This window comes from Pleuronectes platessa, chromosome 2, assembly GCF_947347685.1.
Source record: "Pleuronectes platessa chromosome 2, fPlePla1.1, whole genome shotgun sequence".
Classification (NCBI taxonomy): Eukaryota; Metazoa; Chordata; class Actinopteri; order Pleuronectiformes; family Pleuronectidae; genus Pleuronectes; species Pleuronectes platessa.
In genome coordinates, this window is record NC_070627.1 from 18,285,348 (window position 1) to 18,303,414 (window position 18,067).

At 41.4% G+C, this 18,067-nt stretch overlaps 4 protein-coding genes across 7 annotated transcripts in view; 2 read left to right on the top strand and 2 right to left on the bottom strand.

Moving 5' to 3' along the window:
* Positions 1-294: 294 nt before the first annotated feature.
* On the bottom strand, positions 295-4,271 carry glt8d1 (glycosyltransferase 8 domain containing 1). The gene is made up of 9 exons (XM_053441331.1): positions 4,257-4,271; positions 3,741-3,989; positions 3,126-3,224; positions 2,754-2,964; positions 2,451-2,662; positions 1,871-1,983; positions 1,621-1,787; positions 1,363-1,475; positions 295-1,154 (listed from the first exon to the last, which is right to left on the bottom strand). The coding sequence occupies exons 2-9, from the start codon at positions 3,754-3,756 to the stop codon at positions 970-972; spliced, it is 1,116 nt and encodes a 371-aa protein (XP_053297306.1). The 5' UTR covers positions 3,757-3,989; positions 4,257-4,271; the 3' UTR covers positions 295-969.
* A 125-nt stretch (positions 4,272-4,396) lies between these two features.
* Positions 4,397-5,883, top strand: spcs1 (signal peptidase complex subunit 1). The gene is made up of 4 exons (XM_053441343.1): positions 4,397-4,554; positions 5,010-5,069; positions 5,157-5,243; positions 5,615-5,883. The coding sequence occupies exons 1-4, from the start codon at positions 4,519-4,521 to the stop codon at positions 5,738-5,740; spliced, it is 309 nt and encodes a 102-aa protein (XP_053297318.1). The 5' UTR covers positions 4,397-4,518; the 3' UTR covers positions 5,741-5,883.
* An 84-nt stretch (positions 5,884-5,967) lies between these two features.
* Positions 5,968-14,489, bottom strand: nek4 (NIMA-related kinase 4). Of its 4 annotated transcripts, none has more exons than XM_053441318.1 (16): positions 14,149-14,489; positions 12,913-13,179; positions 12,628-12,825; positions 12,437-12,544; positions 12,006-12,160; positions 11,733-11,877; positions 10,734-11,387; positions 10,608-10,658; positions 10,360-10,494; positions 10,108-10,227; positions 9,113-9,179; positions 8,805-8,920; positions 8,549-8,640; positions 8,248-8,465; positions 8,041-8,177; positions 5,968-7,540 (listed from the first exon to the last, which is right to left on the bottom strand). In XM_053441318.1, the coding sequence occupies exons 1-16, from the start codon at positions 14,233-14,235 to the stop codon at positions 7,442-7,444; spliced, it is 2,649 nt and encodes an 882-aa protein (XP_053297293.1). In that variant the 5' UTR covers positions 14,236-14,489; the 3' UTR covers positions 5,968-7,441. The 4 variants fall into 4 exon arrangements, with proteins under 4 accessions (XP_053297293.1, XP_053297276.1, XP_053297268.1 ...); XM_053441301.1 differs by having other exon boundaries at positions 10,069-10,227; XM_053441293.1 differs by having other exon boundaries at positions 10,063-10,227.
* A 1,654-nt stretch (positions 14,490-16,143) lies between these two features.
* The window catches only part of camk1b (calcium/calmodulin-dependent protein kinase Ib), a 35,487-nt gene continuing 33,563 nt past the window's right edge, over positions 16,144-18,067 (top strand). Inside the window, exon 1 of the mRNA XM_053433574.1 lies at positions 16,144-16,299. The gene's annotated coding sequence lies outside the window, so the exon portion shown is untranslated. The remainder of the gene's footprint in view (positions 16,300-18,067) is intronic.

Consider the following 18,067-nt stretch of genomic DNA (forward strand, 5'->3'; position numbering starts at 1 on the left):
CCTTCACTAGTCAAATAAAATACTAAGTACATTAGACAAACCCGATTTCCCCCAAATATGTCATTCCTGTATGACCCAATTACCTTCCTCCTCACTCCAACCTCAGGAGTTTATAACAATCACAAGCAGGTAACTGACCAAACATTGGCACCAAATGATCTGCTCTCAGTTGTGTGGGGGGAATATATATATCACCTAACGTTCAAGGTGCTTTTATAGGAAGCTGGCCCACATGTAATTTTGAAATACACTGGTTTTAACAGGAGCTTGGGAATGAAAATCACAAGACATAAGTGCTTAAAAATGTATTTTATTTTCTGCACTTTACAAAGTATTTACACCAGCAAGGTAAATGCTTTTCAGCATGTATAAAAAAAATCTTGATAAAGCATAGGAATAGTATGCAAACATTATGTTCTTCCATTTCTGCTGAGGTGCAGTTTTTTTAGTCAGCTGCATATAAAATCATAAGCTAAGTGTTAAAACAAGGCGCTGATATGTGCTTTTGATAGAAATAAAATTCATGACTTTTCCACAGGAAGTTTTGAGCTGAGTTTCACTATTTGAGGCTAAGCAAGATTAGCATGATGCCATTTTCAGACAGACATCTGAAAACTGCAGAGAACATTTTTTATGTAGGTGAAATAAACATTGCTGCACGATCTGATCTGAAGTTACATTAAAAACGCATTTAGGATTCAAATAAATTGAGTTCACCGTGGCCTCATCAGCAAATCTCTCAGGTTTCAAACGTTTATCTGAATATTTAGAGAAATGAGAGTCAAAGCTATTTCAAAGGAAGCGATAAGGTGAGCTTGGAATAGGCAAAAAGTGGCTACACAGTTTAATATGTTCAGAGGATGGTTTGGCAGAATTTAAACGGAGAGTTGGCTAGTGACAAGGCCTAACGTATTTCCTGAGGTATCACAATGCATGGTCTGAGCTGATCTGGTTGGTCCCGTTTTCAGTCTAGCTGTCCCCCTCGTGTCGGCGCACAGGATGAAATTTGCCCGTGGGGTCTGGAATAAACCACTTGTCCCACACATCAGAAAAAGAGGATGCTCTGCCCCAGGGCTTATAGTGTCCGTTCCAGTGGAGGAGTTTGGCAGCTTTCACAAACTGTGGGGAGTAGCGGTTTCCAGCGCCTGTATTACCTGCAGAACAAAGGTTAGCCATATTATGATAATTTACATTCATACCATATGTTCATAATATTATGTGTCAAAGGCTGTGATATGTGTGTGTGTATGAAGGTGTCCCCCTGACCCCTTAAAGAAACAGCAACTGATTAGGGTTGTCCACATGTGAAATCAATTTGATCTACTGCCGGTGGTTTGCTGGCTCTTATTGACCAGAACTCACCGAGGTGCCTGACGTGCCACATGGGGTCAATGTTGGAGTGACGTTTGTAGAAAGCAATGAGGAGAGGAGGAGTAATAATGCTCTCTGCCATTGTTTCACCGTACAGATCCTCCCTGTAGAAACAAACCAAATGTATCTTCATGGGTCCGCTGGATTAAATGAGAGTTAAATTAACCAAAATAAACCAAAACGAAAATAATTATTTCCACCAAATTCAGCTCCCATCCAACCTTCATTTCACCACTGTGAGTAACATACTGTGTGTTCAGCTCCATCCAGTGCTCCAGTCGCTGGGTGATGTTCTGGTTCTTCCACTCAGTCAGGTTGGCGATGATGACCCCCGGGTTGAAGGAGCATGTGTTGGCCCTCATGCCCAGCTTCTTTATTGACGCCTTCTTGAAGTCCAGGAAACCCATATAGTTGTTCTGTTGAAAAAGATTCATAATCAAGTTTCACCATACTGACTTTAAATAACTGAAAATATTCAGTTCATGCCAGACATGCCTACCTGGTTCCCAGCCCCCCGCACAATGCCCTTAGCAGAAGCTGAATCACAGTCGTCTGAGAAGGCAGCTGCATGTCCTGATTTGAGGTTGGTTTCATAAAGCTCTTGAATGTTCCCTGAGATCCCAAAGGAAAGACACAATCCATTCATTAATTCTGATCCAGAAAACATTTCTGTTATTCGAGTCCAAATAATGTGGATTTTTCGAGGCTAATGCTGATATCAAGACGTAAAAATGCTCTACTGATACTGATATATATCGGCCGAAAGATTCCTAAGATGTGGTTATCAAACCACTCAAACAAAGTTATGTATTTGAGGCTGGACATTTGTGGTGATAATTATGAATAACATCATTATACAGAGCTACACTGCATCGTCTATTCTGTAAAACAAAAGTTTGAAATTTGAAAACATAAACACAGAAACTAAAGTGTCTGTGAAAGGCTCAATCGGTCGCGCTCCAGTCGTACCATTGAGAATTTTGAGCGTTAATGATTGAAAATAGTGAATAACAAGAAGCTGAAAAGTACTCATTAGTTTTATTTGCTTGTTTATTCTCTTGCTCCATGCGGAGTCTTACCTTGTACAATGATGTCATCATCCAAGTAAATGGCTTTCTCTGCCTCAGGCAGGAATACAGGCAGGTAAAACCTGGCAAAAGTCAACTGTCTGACCAGTTTTGCAGCCTCCTGTGTCTGAGGATCTTTGGATATCTTCCCACTGAGAAGCTCGGGTTTGAAAACAACTATCTTGTAGTTGATGTTTTTCAGCTTGGTCTCACTTAGCCACGCTCTGTTGGTAAAAAACATTGAAGGTGTCAGACAACATCTATTCTGACCTCCTCAAGGAAGTGGAATAATATGACTGCATGACACGGCCTTACTTTAGGTGCTCCACTGTGTCATTCAAGGTCACAATGGTGAAGACAACATTGGCTTTACTGTTCTGGTAGACACTGTTCATGGCTGCAACCACGGCACCGAGTCTCTCCTCGGCAGCAGTGATGAGGACAGGGATCTCCTCTCCTTTCCTCGCCGACTCCAGCTTAAGGGCCGGAGACAGCTCGGCCTCGAAGGGAAGAATCGCCCCTGCATCTGGGGGGGGCGCAGACGTGGTTTTTATGAGAAAGTAGCTTCATGGGACAGCACAGAATACACACAATAGCAATAGAGTAGATGTTCTAGGATGGAGGGGGGGGGGGGGGGGGGGGGTTGGGGTACAGAGCAGATGGCCCACAGTAGTGAGATGAACATACCTGGGTTTTCCTTGTGTAGAAAGTCGCTGAGGTTGAGGAGATTTCGTTGGACTATGATCAGGAAGGCCACAGCCAGCAGCATCAGGACTACCGCGTTTACTGAAACACACGTCGAACAATTGAGTTTAAAGGGATAGTTCACCCAAAAATTATAATTCACTCATTATCTGTGTACTGCTATGTCAATGAGGGGGTGAAGGAGGGTGAAGGGTGAAGATCACAGCAGACATTTACGCCAGAAACATGTCTGGGTTTATGGACACTTGGATGGAACCTCAAGGGCAGTCTGGAGCAGTTTCTGTTTTTGTTTTTTTACGTTTGAAGAAGTGGTCATCATTTACTTAATTTGTACTGGCTGCAACGCTGCTTACCCCTGAACTCCAGTGTTTGAGTGTTTTGTGGACTCAAACCCTCCATATGCATAGAGCTGGCTAGATAATGAGTGAATCTTCCATTTAATTACCAACAAAGCAACAAAATCCGGGACCAAACCTCTGTTTCCTGGAAAGTAATGTTAGTTTTCCAGTATTATATATCATCAAAGAACCGTTATTAGTCCACACTGTCTCAGCAGCAGTGTAGACATGTCTCAGGGATGCAGATCCACAGACTCACCTCTCCTCAGCGTCATGATGCCCGCCGTGTCTCCAGCTCCTGTGATGAACCTGTGGAAGCTCTCCGGCACCGCAGCCTGACGGGACGAGCTCCCTCTGAGGACCGAGGTGAACCCGGGCTGCCGCAGCTGCACCGCTATGTGACTCCAGCAGCAGCACTCAACCACAACGCTCCCCGCTCACGAGGAGACGCTAGATGTGGGTTCGGACGCTTCGATCCCAAACGTCCGCAGTGGACTTGGAGTCAGCTCTGCAGAAAGAAAACCAAACACGGCGGCTAAAAGTAAATTACGCTGAAGCCAAAGTGCCAACTCAACATCAACGAGTTCATCCTCCAGCACGGCTGCACGGAGTCATAGCTGCCCTGGCGTTTGCCTGATTTAAAGAATCGCAATAGTTTGCTGTTTTAAGCCTAAAAAGGTATTAAGAGTTGCATTTAGTGATGCAATACATATTCATAACGCAGCACAGAGTAATAATAATGTATTATTGAAATATAAGTGCTAAATATACTTACAGGCAAGTTATTTAAGCGGACTTAGCTTTTCACTGATAACCAATACATTTTCTCAACAAAGCACAGCACTTCAGGCTCATCCTGGTAAGTTATAGATCTGTGCGCCTGGGCAGCTAACGCAATTTATTACCTCTGCGAGGACCCGGATGGGTCCTTCATAACATGACGTATCTTTTCTGAGACCGGAAGTAGAAGTGCATCATTCTGCAGGCGCTCGGACCCAAGTCTCCTCACATCTAACTTCTTCATTCTTAGTCCGAAGATGTTGCCTATATTCAAGTCCATCCCGTCGCACATGGTAAGATCCCAGTGGCTCCTGGGACATGGAAATGCGTAATGCTAGCCGTGTTTCATCCATGCTTCTCCGTCGAGCTAACGTTAGCTGGTGGATGCTGTGGTTACACTGGGAACAGATGTTTGATCAAGTTATGTTTCATCAGCAGAAACCAACCAGCGCAGTTTTCTAACTAAGCAAAGCCAAGTATTAAACACACAGTTGAACTGGCTGTTAGCTGTTGGGTGATATTTAGTGTGAAACACCGGAAGTTCTTCAGTAAACATAACGGTACTTGTAATGCAACCGCGATATTATGGGTGAATATCACCCAGGTGTTATTTATTGGGCAGCTGAGGTTAGTTTAGCTATTTAAATAAACTTCTTAAATGTCAACAGCTAATCGTTTGCTCAAAGTGACCCACCATGTTTACTGTACTGACCTCCTGTCCTGTGTTTGTTTTATTGTTGTGTTGCAGGATTACAAAGGCCAGAAGTTGGCTGAACAGATTTTCCAAGGAATCATCCTCATCTCAGCGGTAACTAACCGGGACACATGCCAGACAAGCTGCTAGAATAGAATTGTCTTAGAGAGTTAACTGTTATCCTTTGTTCCTTCTCCCCAGGTGATTGGCTTCGTGTATGGTATGATCATTGAACAGTTTGGCTGGACAGTGTACATAGTCTTAGGCGGCTTTGCTGTTTCCTGTGTGGTAAGTTGTTGCTTTATGTTGTTGTAGGTCTGGGTAATAAAACAATAGCAATAATTATCGTAGTATAATTTTCATTATTAGCAATATTACAAAGATTAAATAAAAATCGATATAATTCTCTTAAATAAAATAACATTTAGTTGTTCCAATTTGTTTATGAAGCGTCTGCTTTCCCTGCCCATAAAGAAGAGTTCAAAACCACAACCTTCACTCAGGAGCCAAAATCTGTATTTAAACTTACAAGAAATAATAATTTTTGAGGACATTGATGTGTTTTGAGCCTAAGATGATAAGATAACAGAATGTTTCTTTCAAGACCAACAGGCAACATTAAATCATTAATTTTTTCCTGTATCTGTCCTCGACCGTAGTTGACCCTGCCTCCGTGGCCCATGTACAGACAGAATCCTCTGTCCTGGCAGCCGGCATTACCAGAGATCAGCGGGGAGTCCAGCCAGAAGCCTCAGGAAAGCCTCAAGAAGAAGAAGCACAAGTAGCACAAAACTGTCCGAGCCCAGTTGTTAATGCATCTTTTTTTATAAGGGATATTATTGGAAGCATTCAGGATGAAAACTTTGTTACAGTGTTTAATAGTCAGTCATGAAATCCTTGTCCAAATAATAAACATCTGATACAGTCATTATTTTATAAATGCAGTGTTTTAATTTGTATTTAGTAGAATCTTAGAAACCGGATTTTAGGGAATAAAAAATCCCATATTGACTAACATTTTTCATTTATTTGTATAAACACACAAGTCCACTGGAAGTAACAAATAAAAAAAAAGCCCAGGATAAAGTCAGTGTTTCACCACTAGCTGAAGCTCAGCAGTTGGGTGCTGCAGCAGGACAATGACGTAAAGCTACTACAGAATTATTTGAAAGCAAGAATGGTCCAGACTTTTATCCTGAAGAGATGTTGTGGACTGAGCTCAGAGATGTCCACTCCAGATTAACTAAGAATATCGCTGAGCTGAAGCTGATCTGTTTGAAGAATGTTCCGAACTTCCTCTTGAACGTTGTGCACATCTGATCCACAGCTTCTGGAAAAACTTGTTTGAGCTTGTTGCTGCCGATGGATGTTCAACCAGTTTTAAAACCTGAGGTTCATTAACCTTTTGCACCAGCACTGTGCATGAGTTAGTTCAATTAAAACATGATATACGTGTTCATGTTCTATTATCTTAATCACCCTGTGTTAATCTATACTTCAATTAATACTGAAAACCAGGTCATTTCTGAAATATCTCTTTCTTGACCCAGTGCATATGTAATATTGAAAGATGGAAAACGTTGATGTTGTTCCTTCTTAGCTTTTCAGTAATGTATTACACAATCTAGTTAGCTCAGCTGGGAAGTGTTCTAGGCTTTATGTGCAGCAAAGTGTGCAGAGATTATTAGAGTCAGAGTGAGCTCTGCTGGACAAAATATGTAAAGACACCATTTCTAAATTCCACCGAGCTTCTTTTACTGCATTACGTTCTATAAAAAGTCTTAATGATCAGTGCATACAGGACAATATATTGTTACAATGATATAACTGATGGTCCTCTATCAGTCTGGTATTTATATTTTAATTCAACAAGACTTATTTTGGTCTTTCACTATTATTTGCACGGAAATGTATTTTCTTTCACAGAAATGCTGGCGTTGACAAAAATATTTAAGATTTGTAGGAGTTTATTTAAACAATATCTATAAAACATCTACATTACAGTTTCCTGTGTGTAAGAAAATCCAACAGAGAAGCAGAAGTGAGAGCTCATGTCTTCAAAGATACAATATCAAAATTCTGGTTTGCATTATAAATAAACAAGTGAGTATCCAACCAAGTGAAGAGTCAAGCTGTTAGAACTTGACCAAAATCTTTGCATAGGCATCCTGAAGAATGCAGGACTCAAATTGTGTGTTTGTACTGGAATAAAAAAAAAAAAAAAAAATTCATTTGACAGGTCATTTCATATGACTAAAAGCTAAGGTGGCAATCTCGTGATTAAACCTGCTGTGATGTTAGATGCTAGCAGAAGGAGGGAAGTGGCTTAATGCCACAAAACCAAGGTGATGTTCCTTTGGTAGGAAATGTATTCATCTTTGAGAAGGTTGTTGATCTATTTACAGTTGAGAACAATTTTAAATGCTATGTAAGAGCGGTCAAAATTCAAAGGTCTCTGCTCCCATAGCCTCTGTGCTCCTATATTCTTAAACCTTGAAGGCAATGTCCTCAAAGAATTTCAGCTGCCTCACCATCACAGCGTACGCTTGGTATTTCTGATCCCCCATTTTGTCACGAAGGCAAAGCTGCAATACAAATAGAGGAAGTAAAAAACAAATGACGTTACTTGGGAAACAAATGACATGTGAAGTAAGTGCCTAAGTTTTAGGTAAACTGAGTTTTGCTCTTTACAGCAAAACGTACTACACTGCATGGTCAAGCAAGTCTATGATGGGCAGGGAATATTATACGAGTTGATCTTAACTTCTCATGAACTAAGAAGACAGTCTAACTTAACTTACAGACTATAAAATAAAATGTTCATCCACTTTCTTAACAAATTAATAAAAAACAAATCATATGTAAATTGGGGCATATGTGTGTGTAACTTGTATACCTGGCCTTTGTCTTAATGGCTTCTAATGTACTTGAGCTAGAAGTATCTGAGCATGCGATTAACAAACCAACAAACACACTGCCCCAGCTCCTTTTAGTAGTAACTCCTGCTGAACACTCAATAATAGTACTGGATGTTTCAAGCTTTAGCCGTTCACACTGAATGTGATCTGGTATGAAGTGTTTTTACTTCTCGTATGGCGTCATCCTCCTCCTCCATGATTTCCAGCACTTTGTCCAGCAGCTTGACCCCCAGGCCCTTCACCACATCTGTCCTCAGATTTTCTATGGCTCTCCTTATCTTGGCTGGGCCAGAAGGGGAGCCCTCTGCAAACACAAGGAAGTTAGTGGCTCCCAGACTGATTGATGGCCAGTGAGTTTGATTAGAGGGTCTTACCCATTCGTATTTCACCGATTGACAAGTTCTCTGCTTCCTCTCGAGCCTTCCCATGAAGCATCAGGGTGTCCCGATACCTCCTGTTCAGTTTAAATTCCGGCAGTGTAGTAGAACCAAATCTGCTTTTGTCCATCTCGCTCACACCATCTCCGACATCCATGCTCAATGTTTGTGTCATCATATGGACTAAATCCTGCATGTCTCTGGACTCAGTCTTCCTGTAGATGAACCACACATCATGGATTACACATCAGTGGCCTCTATTTGAGGTGCTGAGTTGTGATTGATGTTATTGACTCACCTCTCCCTACAGTCTCCCTCTGAACGCTCTGTGGAACTAGTGGATGAGCTGCATTCATCATCATCTGACCTTTGCTCCTGCAACTTATCTTGCTGTAATGAAGCATGGACGACAGACTTATGATTAAGCTCTATATCACAAAATAACGGATCAGACTCATGAGGTGCATTCGTATTGGTAACAGCAAGAAATTACAGTTTCGTTTCATGGCTGTGTGAAGCACAGTTAAATGGGACAGTGCTGGTGGTGTCAGTACCTTACTGATGATCCCAGCCATAGTGTCCGACACAGATCTACTGGTGACTGGGGCATGGTAGCGCTCAGCCTTAGTGGAAGTGACATCATAAGAAGCTCTTCTTACAGGATTGACACCTGGGAACAAGCATTAAAGTAAACAAGGAAAAATATTAATAACTAATCTCCTTTTTTAAAGAGTTGAGATAAAAAGAATTTCCTTTAAAAACTGCACATTCATGCTTGTTTCTTATGTAATTCAGTGTAAACATGTGTCTGTAAGCAAGTACATTCTGGTTCTGGCATCAGTTAGAAAAACACAGTTAGTACCTGGTTGAATGGAACATTCATGGGACTGTCTCAGTCTCCTTCTCTCTCTGGCGGACAAAGGACGATCCTGAAATAATATCCAGTTCATATTATTCGACTCACAAACTGCAAGGAAATTATTTTAAGGGGGGTTTCTAGTAATGTGATTTCTAAGAGAAAACTTGAACCCGTCTTAAGTACAGGACAGAGGATTGAAATTATGCTTCTCCCAGACATATAAATGTACATAACAAAACAAGGTTTAAAAATAGGTAAATGAGGTTAAAAAACAAACAGAAACAGGCTGAAAATACCACATTGAAAAAATGTGAGGTGAAACAATAACAAAGCACATATCAAGAACGAACCTCTAATGATAATAGTGGTGAAAAGATTTGTAAGCAATATGTAATGCACATAGTGTAATTAGCAGCACTTTCTGTATTATTTATTTTTCAACACTATTTATCTTTGTTTTCTGAGAATGTGTCTGTTTGTATGTGTTTGTATAAGAAGTTCTAATGGCTGCCCTGCTGGACATGTAGTGTATGGAATGGGTGAGTCACAGTAAGAGGTGGCAGGAGACAGAAGAGGGAGGGGTGGAATCAACCAATGCTGGTTGTTTTGCGAGATAGGCAGGTGTAGTAAATATCCAGGAGGGAGGAGAATGAGGTAGCAGTGACATTCCCAGCCATGTTCAATATGCGTTGCAGGGTATTATGTTTCAAGGCAGTACAGCCCCCAAACCACACAATGATGCAGCTGGTCAGGAAGGTCCGCAAAGAGGCAGCACACACCAGTCACTGCTAGTTCTCTTAATCTTTTAAGCTTCCAGAGAAAACTGCAGAGAGCTATTACGTTATTTAAGATTTCAGGAATGTTGATCAAGTTTGCTAATTTAAGTGTCTATGAATGGTTATTGAGCCATGGATACATTTTAGGCAGTATTTATTTGTAAGGGTAGGCTTTACCTTTACCTGTGGAAGTGGTAACAATCCGTTGTTAATGGAACTCACTGGTGTGGAAGTCACCGCCACATCAGGTTTCTTGCCCTCTGTGCTCCTCCTGCTCCTCTTCCTCTCCTCCACAGCTCTGCTCTCAACAGGAGGTGGAGGTAAAGGTCTGGAAGCAGCCACCTTGGCGTAAAAGACAAGATTACAAATTAACTTCTGAATTTATCTACATAAATCTGGTACGCAAAAAAAAACGATTATATCTCAAAATAATCATTTCAGCTACCTAATATTAACTCCTGTACTAAACTTTACCTTGTCCTGATCCCCATGTGTCCCTCTTGTGTCTCTTGCTCTGAGCTGCTGTAGTACAGAGGGCGGGGGAGTTTGACATGAAGTGATCGGTCCTGGCTTTTTGACTGGTAAGGGAGTTTGCTGAAACTCGGGCTCCTAAATAAACACAAATCATATTGTTTTCCTCCAATGTTGAAAGAAATATCACCACAACTTGTTTTTTGCATTTTTACACAGTAAGCAAGACAGTTCATAATTATAATCCTTACCACTGTTGGAGTGAACGGCTCTAACAGCTTTTCAGTAGATTCTAAGTTTTCCTACGTGAAATAAAAATAAATTATTAAGACTCATGATAACAGCAGAAACATCGCTCAGTGGTTATCAGCACTTACTTGGGTGTCTGAGGCATGTAGTTGTTCTGTTGGATCCGCCTTGAGAAGATTAATGGTGTCACTTTTGTTGTCCATATTCCGTTCCACACCCACTCCGCCAGTTTCTGTTTTAGATTTGTGTGCAGATCTGCTCTCAGTGATAGAAGGAGCCGCCTCTGTCTCGACTTCTAGCTTTGGCTCCTGCATGTGAGCCTGTTGAAGTAACTCCATCGTATCATCCTTATCACCCACATCTGACATCTGCTTCTCCCCAAAAACAGAAAATGTATCCCCGGGCTTTGGCGTGGCCCGTGGCTGAATGTCTAACAATCCGTTGGGCGCCCGTCTCTCGTCTCCTCCCCTGCTGACAACACCTGATACAGACTTCAGAGGGAGCTTAACGGGGGAGACAGGGGGAGAAGGATCGGGTTTCCCTTTTCTCTTGCTGTCTTTGTGCACGCTGCGAGTCACATGTTCATCACCTGCCGACTGGGGCCTGTGCACCTGCCTCTTCGACTGGTCCTCATCCTCCTGCCCTTGGAAATCAATATTGATGTTGCTGATAGTTGCCAGAGATGCATCCGGTGAAGGTGGTTTGGGTGGAGGAGTTGTTGGGACTGGAGTAGAGTGAGTGATGCCATTATAAACTTCAGAGTGCTGTGATTTCTCTTCTTTCTGTGGATGCAGAGTAAAAAGAGGACCGTAATAAAACACTGACGATTCCCTGCTTAGCTTGAAGTAAACAACTTCAGCTGTTTAGTGATTAATGAAATCCACAAGGCTGTTTCTGACATCTTACTAAACTGAGAATGAATACACGCGAATGGAACTTAGTCACTTAAGTCATTGTTGAGTATAACAAAAAATATTTATATGGTATTTTGCCATTGACTTAATATTCATTTGTATATAACAAAGAAAAGGATAGTCAGTGCAAACGTATTTCTAATTTTGAATGACTTAGAAAAGGCAAATTATAAAATAATATTAGTTATGATGTCATACATTTAAGAAGTACACCCGTTTCACCTTGACAAGCGGTTCCGGCTGAGGACTCCGAGGCTGTCGCTTAGATTTTGGCTGAGATGAAACCACGGACGATTCACTGTTGTTTCTGCAAACACCAGTGCTGCTGACAGCTTTCTTTCTTGGCATGGCAGTTTTCCTGGTGTGGAAAGAAATAAAACAACTCAATCTGTTTTGTAATGCTAGACCCAATAAATATGAGTGGACAACGATTCCAAAGAAAATGAGTTTTGGAACAAAATGGTTAACTTTATAGAAATCACCTACTCTTTGGTGGCCTCAAGGAACATGGCAATTTGTCTTTTGATGTAGGGCTGGCGGAGGATGAGTTTGACATCAGGCCGATCTTCGGGTCTCTTACACAGCATGCTCTTGATCAAATCTCCCAGCTGGGGGTCATATCTACCGGGCATCTGTGGCAGCTGATGAGAAAATCAAAGGGAAAATGTTATGTATTATTGTCAAACTACCTTTCTGTAACATTTCTGGATTATGAGGTTTCATAAACACAACAAACTGTCTTCAGCCAAAGTTTGGCTAAAGACAAACTTCATATTCAGATGTGTTCAAAAAGATTGATTTCTGTGAAATGGAGAAGTACAATTTGTTGGAAAATAAAATGCATTGTGCAATTTATAACAGATCAAAGTTGACCTGGATGCATACTTGATTTAAAAAAGAAAAAAGAAAAAACTCACCTTTCCTTCTACTATGCGATAAACCAGTGAGTTCATGTCCTTGGCATTGAAGGCATGTTTAAGTGTGGACATTTCATACACACAGCAGCCCAGGGCCCATACATCTGACTAGAGGAAAAGAAAACATCCAGTGTCAAGCAGTTCTTACTGAGGAATAAAGTATACACATTAAGAGCCGATGAACCAAATACCTTGTGGTTATAGGGTTTATTGGAGAAGAGCTCAGGGCTCATGTAGTATGGCGTCCCTATGAGAGTGCTGGCCATGTCATTCTGGTTCTCCAATACTCGTGCAATGCCAAGGTCCCCGACTTTGATGATGTTGGTCTTTGTCAAGAAGATGTTCTGTGTTTTGAGGTCTCTGTGTAGAATGTTCCTCTCGTGCATGTACTGAAAAGCAAAGTGACTTTAAACATGTTGTACTTGTGTATATTAACCTAACATGGACCTCACTTTCATAACGACAATATACTGTACCTGGAGTGCCATTGCTATCTGGACGAACCATTCCACCACCTGCTTCTCGGGGAGGAGCTCCCCCTTCTGCTGCTTAAGTCTGTGATAGAGGTCACCACCTTCACAGAAACCCATGGCAATGTAGAGCTGGCAGTCATCTCCTTCCCACGACTCCCTGTAGGTCACAATGTTTGGATGTCGCAGCCTGGACAGAAGCTGCGCCTCTTGCTCTGCAGCGCGCCGCTCCCGCTTAGAGGAGGTGGTTAAATTCAGCTTCTTAATAACATACTGAAACAGAAGGAAAGGACATATTTACTGTGATTTACAGTCAGTATTACATTGTGTATGAACATAACAAATTCACAAACTAAAGCGCAAGAAAGATGGACAAAGTTCTACAACCAGATGGCAATGAACTGCATTCATTATATTGACCGTTGGAGATCAGGGATTTGAAAATCCTGTCAGTGCTAGTTATGCATACATGAATGAGCACATTTCTAAAGCCATGACACACTGACATTAGTGTGTTTTAGGGATTCATTTACGACAGAACATCATTCAATGTATCGATCAGTATTAATAACTTCGCAGGTACAGTTTCAGGGTGACTGGGAAATCATAGTTCCTCAAACCCTTTAAGAACTTTTTTAGGAACACTGCAGACAAGAAACAGCTTTTGTCAACTGTCAAAGAGATGCTGCCCTGCAGTTAACATAAACAAATCACAACCCTCCCATCAAGAAGTGCTTTTAATGTGTGACATGGGTATTTTATATGTTAATGTACGATTAAGTTTTTTTTTATGTTTATTTGCGAATGTTAAGAATGTGTTATTGTTTCTGTATATTTTAATGTGTATTTATGATATATTTTTCTTATTCCATGTATGCTTACGATGTGCATTTTATATTTCAGTTACTATCTCATAACCGTATGTGTGCCTCTCTTTGAGTACTGTTAAAAGCCCTACATAAATAGAATATATGATCATTATAAGTAGTAGTAGCAGTAGTGTTAACATATATTGACTTAACTAACTGTGATTTCGTTACATTATGTCTAAACATGATTATGTCCAACATTATGTCAAACAGCGTACACAAACCTTCGAGGTTTTAGTTTGGCTAACTTCAGGCTAGCTGTTTGTAGCGTCGGGTACATTAGAACATGTGAAGGACGACACACGCCTCTGTGAACAACACGATACATGTTCACTTCGTGGCTTTAGCTCCTCGCGCTCTCGTCGTTTCTCACCTGTTTGCGGTCGGACTTGTGTTTCACCAGGTGCACCTCTCCGTAGCTGCCTTTCCCCACGACCCTGAGGAAGATATAGTTATTCATCCTTCATCGGGAACTCCTCCTAACGCGGCCCGAGACGCTAAACCCACAGCGCGACCCTCCGAGGTGGGATCTACGTGTCACCCCGCACCATCGTCCCGCTGTGAACACCAAACAAACAGATCGGTGTGTTTGGGAAACTTGGCGCAAGCTGAGTGGCAGCGACGAGATTTTTTTTTGAAAACGCAGGAAGCCAGCAGCCGTCTGGAGTTGTTCGTCACTAGGCAACTGTCTGCTTGCTGCCGACGATGATGGCGAGAGGGTCCGTCCGGGCCCAAACACTGCGGCGGTTACAGCACAGCGCCACCCAGCGTCCACACCCTCACACTGCAGCAGCTTCACCACAGGGGCAACTGTGATACATTTGAAGACAATACCTTTTTTTCTGGGATTAATGACCAAGCTGCTGGTCAGACTCTCAGAACTGGTTAAGAACTGTGTATTGACGTGCATATTTTGAATTGTTATGGCTTAGTTTGTTAGTTTAGCTCTTGTCTATTTTTGTCGTGTCAGTTACTTGCCTTTTTATATGTGCACATGAAGCTGGTAGGAACACAACTTCGGTCTGCTGTGCACTTCTTGTCTTGAATGGCCTGAATGACAATAAAGTTCACTTAATTCACCTAAGCCTAAAGTTGAAACTAAGTCAATCAAACTTACATAAACATGTAGGCTAGGTTTATCACTTCCGGAAAACAGGACTGAATTCTTTATTTAAAATTTAAAAGTGAAAACAGGCAAATCACTCTTTGCTTGCCTGCCTATATTGTTCCAAATCATTTCACAATTTAATTAGGTACTCAGTCTAGGTTGCATCTGAACTGATGGACATTGGAAATGTGTTAGGCGTCAAATAATCCGCTAGATGGCGCACTAAACCACCACAAACTGACGCCACAGAAACGAACTAGTGTTAGTTATACTAGTTCGTTTGTCATCACTGATATCTCACCTTTAAGATGAATGAACATGGAGAAGTCGTGTTGGCAGTCATTTGAGCCTTGTGGGCTTTGATTATAGTCTCTTTACTCTGTTATTCACAATATACACAAGTTACAACAAACGCCAATGATGAACAACCCAAATTTAACAGAACATGTTGTATGGGCAGAGAAGAGAGAGAACAAAACATACTAAATATAAATGGACTTTATGAAATAAATTCAAATTACTGTATAAAATCAAGTAAAGAAGAAGCACGGGAAAGGTTAACAACTGTATAGGAATAAATAAGGGCCTTAAAGTGTTTCTTAAAGGGATTGTTCACCCCAACATGAAAAGCCGCTATGCAGAGGGATGGGTGGGTGAAGTTGAAGTAAATGGAGACCATTTTATTGAATTTTCTGTTTGTTTCTGTTTATTTTTTGTAAGTTTTTTACACTTGAAGAATCGGTCCCAAGTAACTTCAACTGTATTGGATTTGGCTGAAACATACTCCATGTTCTGCATAGTGGTGAGCAGATACTGAGTACATTTTTGTTTTTGAGTGACCTATCCCTTTAAAGTGTTTGTTAAAGGAGTATCTGTAATAGTAGTTTAGAAATAAGGACTTAAATTAGTTTGCAAAATCTAAAAAAAGCTTGTTATAGAAGTTATAGAAATCTGTCGTCAAGCTTTTCTCTGTCAATTGCAGAGAAAAACATAATAACAATATAACAATAACAAACTAAAGCCATTATAAAGTGTTATGTGATCATGACTCCAGTCCCAGCTGCTGGTTGTCACCCGGGGGGTGCACTAGTTCTCACCAGAGGCGGAGTGACACTCACCTCAGGGACTTGTACATCAAGCTGCAAGTGCAGCACGCGGGGAGTCACGCGGAGGGGGCGGCGACCAATGGCTTGGCAGAGACGTTTACCTGGGCGCCACAGCTCGGGCGCTGATTGGCCCCCGCGCTGCGGTGACGTCAGAAGGAGCGCAGGCTGTTGGCGGTGAGGCTGTAGAGGAGAGTCAGTGTGAGAGGAGAGGAGCTGCACACACACAAACACACACACTGACACGCTCACAGACACCCCCGGAGCGACACTAGCCTCCGGAGCTCACCGACAGCTCTCTGCTACTCTTCAGGTAGGTGTCATGACACACACTCGGGGATGTTCGCTGGTTTGCGTGGTTTGACAGCTCGTCTCTTTCAGCAGCGCTTATCAGGGAGCGACACTTCACAGGCGCGTCGGGGTTTCGTGGTTTAGAGTCAAACGGAGGGACCTCTCTGTCACTTTCAATCTAAATGTCGCGGTAAAGTTTGTCGTGTTACGCAGCTGCACTTTATTTCGCACAGGAAGCAGCTCAGTGAGAGTCTTACTGACAATCACTTACTATAGATACTTTGCGTCATGGACGTGCACAGACATTTTATGGGGCCGTTGTTCTAACCTGAACCCCCTCCCCAACCCTCCATTATTATTGCACAAAATTATGCAAACCGGGACAAGCTGAACATTGTTTTTGCAACGTGTGGCAGTTTTTATTTTCAGGGAATGACAATGACTGCACAAAAGACTCTCAATTCACATCTCACACAACGGAGCCTCAGCAGACTCACAAGTCCTAATGTATACAGAGCTGTTTGGAATGTTGTCACATGACAGGAGGCACAGTATGTCGCTTTGCATCCTTTTTTTTTTTTTTATCTTCTATGATTGAGTGATAACGTAAATTATTTGGTCAACCTTTTGCAACTATTGGACTACTTTGCAGTTTTACATTTTTCTAGTTTTTTCTCCAATGGGACAGCTCAATAACATAATGAATAATAAACGCTATTTATATAGCACTTTTCAAAACACACATTGTTAAAGCTGAGGAAACGAGAAAACAATTAAAAAGCAATTAGACCACATTGGAGCACCAACATGAGAATACAAATGTCTAAGATGAGAAAGAGAGTAAAACCAAAATGAAGTAAAACATAAAATGATCAGAGCCAGATTAAAAGTAAATAAAGTTAAAGATGAATTCACACCTCAGGCATACTTGTAAAAATGTGTATTTAAGAGAGATTTAAAAGATATAATTTTCAAATATCTCTATTATATGTCTCGGTGAAAGCCCTGGTAGTTTTATAGGGTTTATTATTCTTTAGAGCAGAAATGGTGGGAAGAATTTCTCAGTCAACTCAAAATGATGTAATTTTCCACTGCTTTCAACCATGCAAGTTCTTGAAGTATTTTTGGTTTCTCATTTCTCTTGCTCGATCCACTTCCCTCTCAAATGGCTCTCTCCCTCACACAAACACACACACTACATGGGATCTTGTGAGGATCACTCTGCTTATCAATTAATAGGCTCACTTTGAGAGGAGATTTGCTGTGCGTCACCGGCAACAGCGGCCAAATCAGCCTGTTAGTAAATCTCTCTCTCTCTCAGCTGCTGGGTGCACACATCATGGGATCAGTTGAGGAAACATTGATGCAGATTAATCGGAACATTTCTCATACTTATAATTGTCCGTGTTGATTTAATATGTAAGTGAACCGTGACTCACAAACGGCCTTTGCACTTCGCTGTGTGTGTTTGTGCTTTTAATAACACGCTACAACCCTGTGGTCTTTGCCTGTTCAATTGTTTGATAAGTCATTTTCATTCGGTGTGTTAAAGATGTGGAACTTGTGTAATTCAACCTGGTTCACATCATCTCTACTTGTCTACCAATTCCAGAGAAACACTGGGTTTAATGAAATATTTCTTTTCAGCAGAAGCAGAAGTCTGTCTGTTTGTCTCTGTGTGTTTCCTGTTGCCTAATGTTTTCAACGCCATTGCACTAAATTTCACACTCAGCTACACGCCATTTTCACACATTTAACTGTGGTGGTGTGTTTGTTTGTGTGTGTGTGTT

What these genes read in the sequence shown, in the direction of transcription:
- glt8d1 (XM_053441331.1), bottom strand. An exon ending in TGATGACATCATTGTACAAG is followed by an intron (nt 1,984 to 2,450) that starts GTAAGACTCCGC and finishes TTGGGATCTCAG; the next exon opens with GGAACATTCAAGAGCTTTAT. An exon ending in GTGGCACGTCAGGCACCTCG is followed by an intron (nt 1,155 to 1,362) that starts GTGAGTTCTGGT and finishes TTTGTTCTGCAG; the next exon opens with GTAATACAGGCGCTGGAAAC.
- spcs1 (XM_053441343.1), top strand. Translation starts at nt 4,519, where the DNA reads ATGTTGCCTATATTCAAGTCCATCCCGTCGCACATG. An exon ending in AGTCCATCCCGTCGCACATG is followed by an intron (nt 4,555 to 5,009) that starts GTAAGATCCCAG and finishes GTTGTGTTGCAG; the next exon opens with GATTACAAAGGCCAGAAGTT. An exon ending in GCTTTGCTGTTTCCTGTGTG is followed by an intron (nt 5,244 to 5,614) that starts GTAAGTTGTTGC and finishes CCTCGACCGTAG; the next exon opens with TTGACCCTGCCTCCGTGGCC.
- nek4 (XM_053441293.1), bottom strand. Translation starts at nt 14,235, where the DNA reads ATGAATAACTATATCTTCCTCAGGGTCGTGGGGAAAGGCAGCTACGGA. An exon ending in TTCCTTGAGGCCACCAAAGA is followed by an intron (nt 11,878 to 12,005) that starts GTAGGTGATTTC and finishes TTTCCACACCAG; the next exon opens with GAAAACTGCCATGCCAAGAA. An exon ending in CACATGGGGATCAGGACAAG is followed by an intron (nt 10,228 to 10,359) that starts GTAAAGTTTAGT and finishes TTTTACGCCAAG; the next exon opens with GTGGCTGCTTCCAGACCTTT.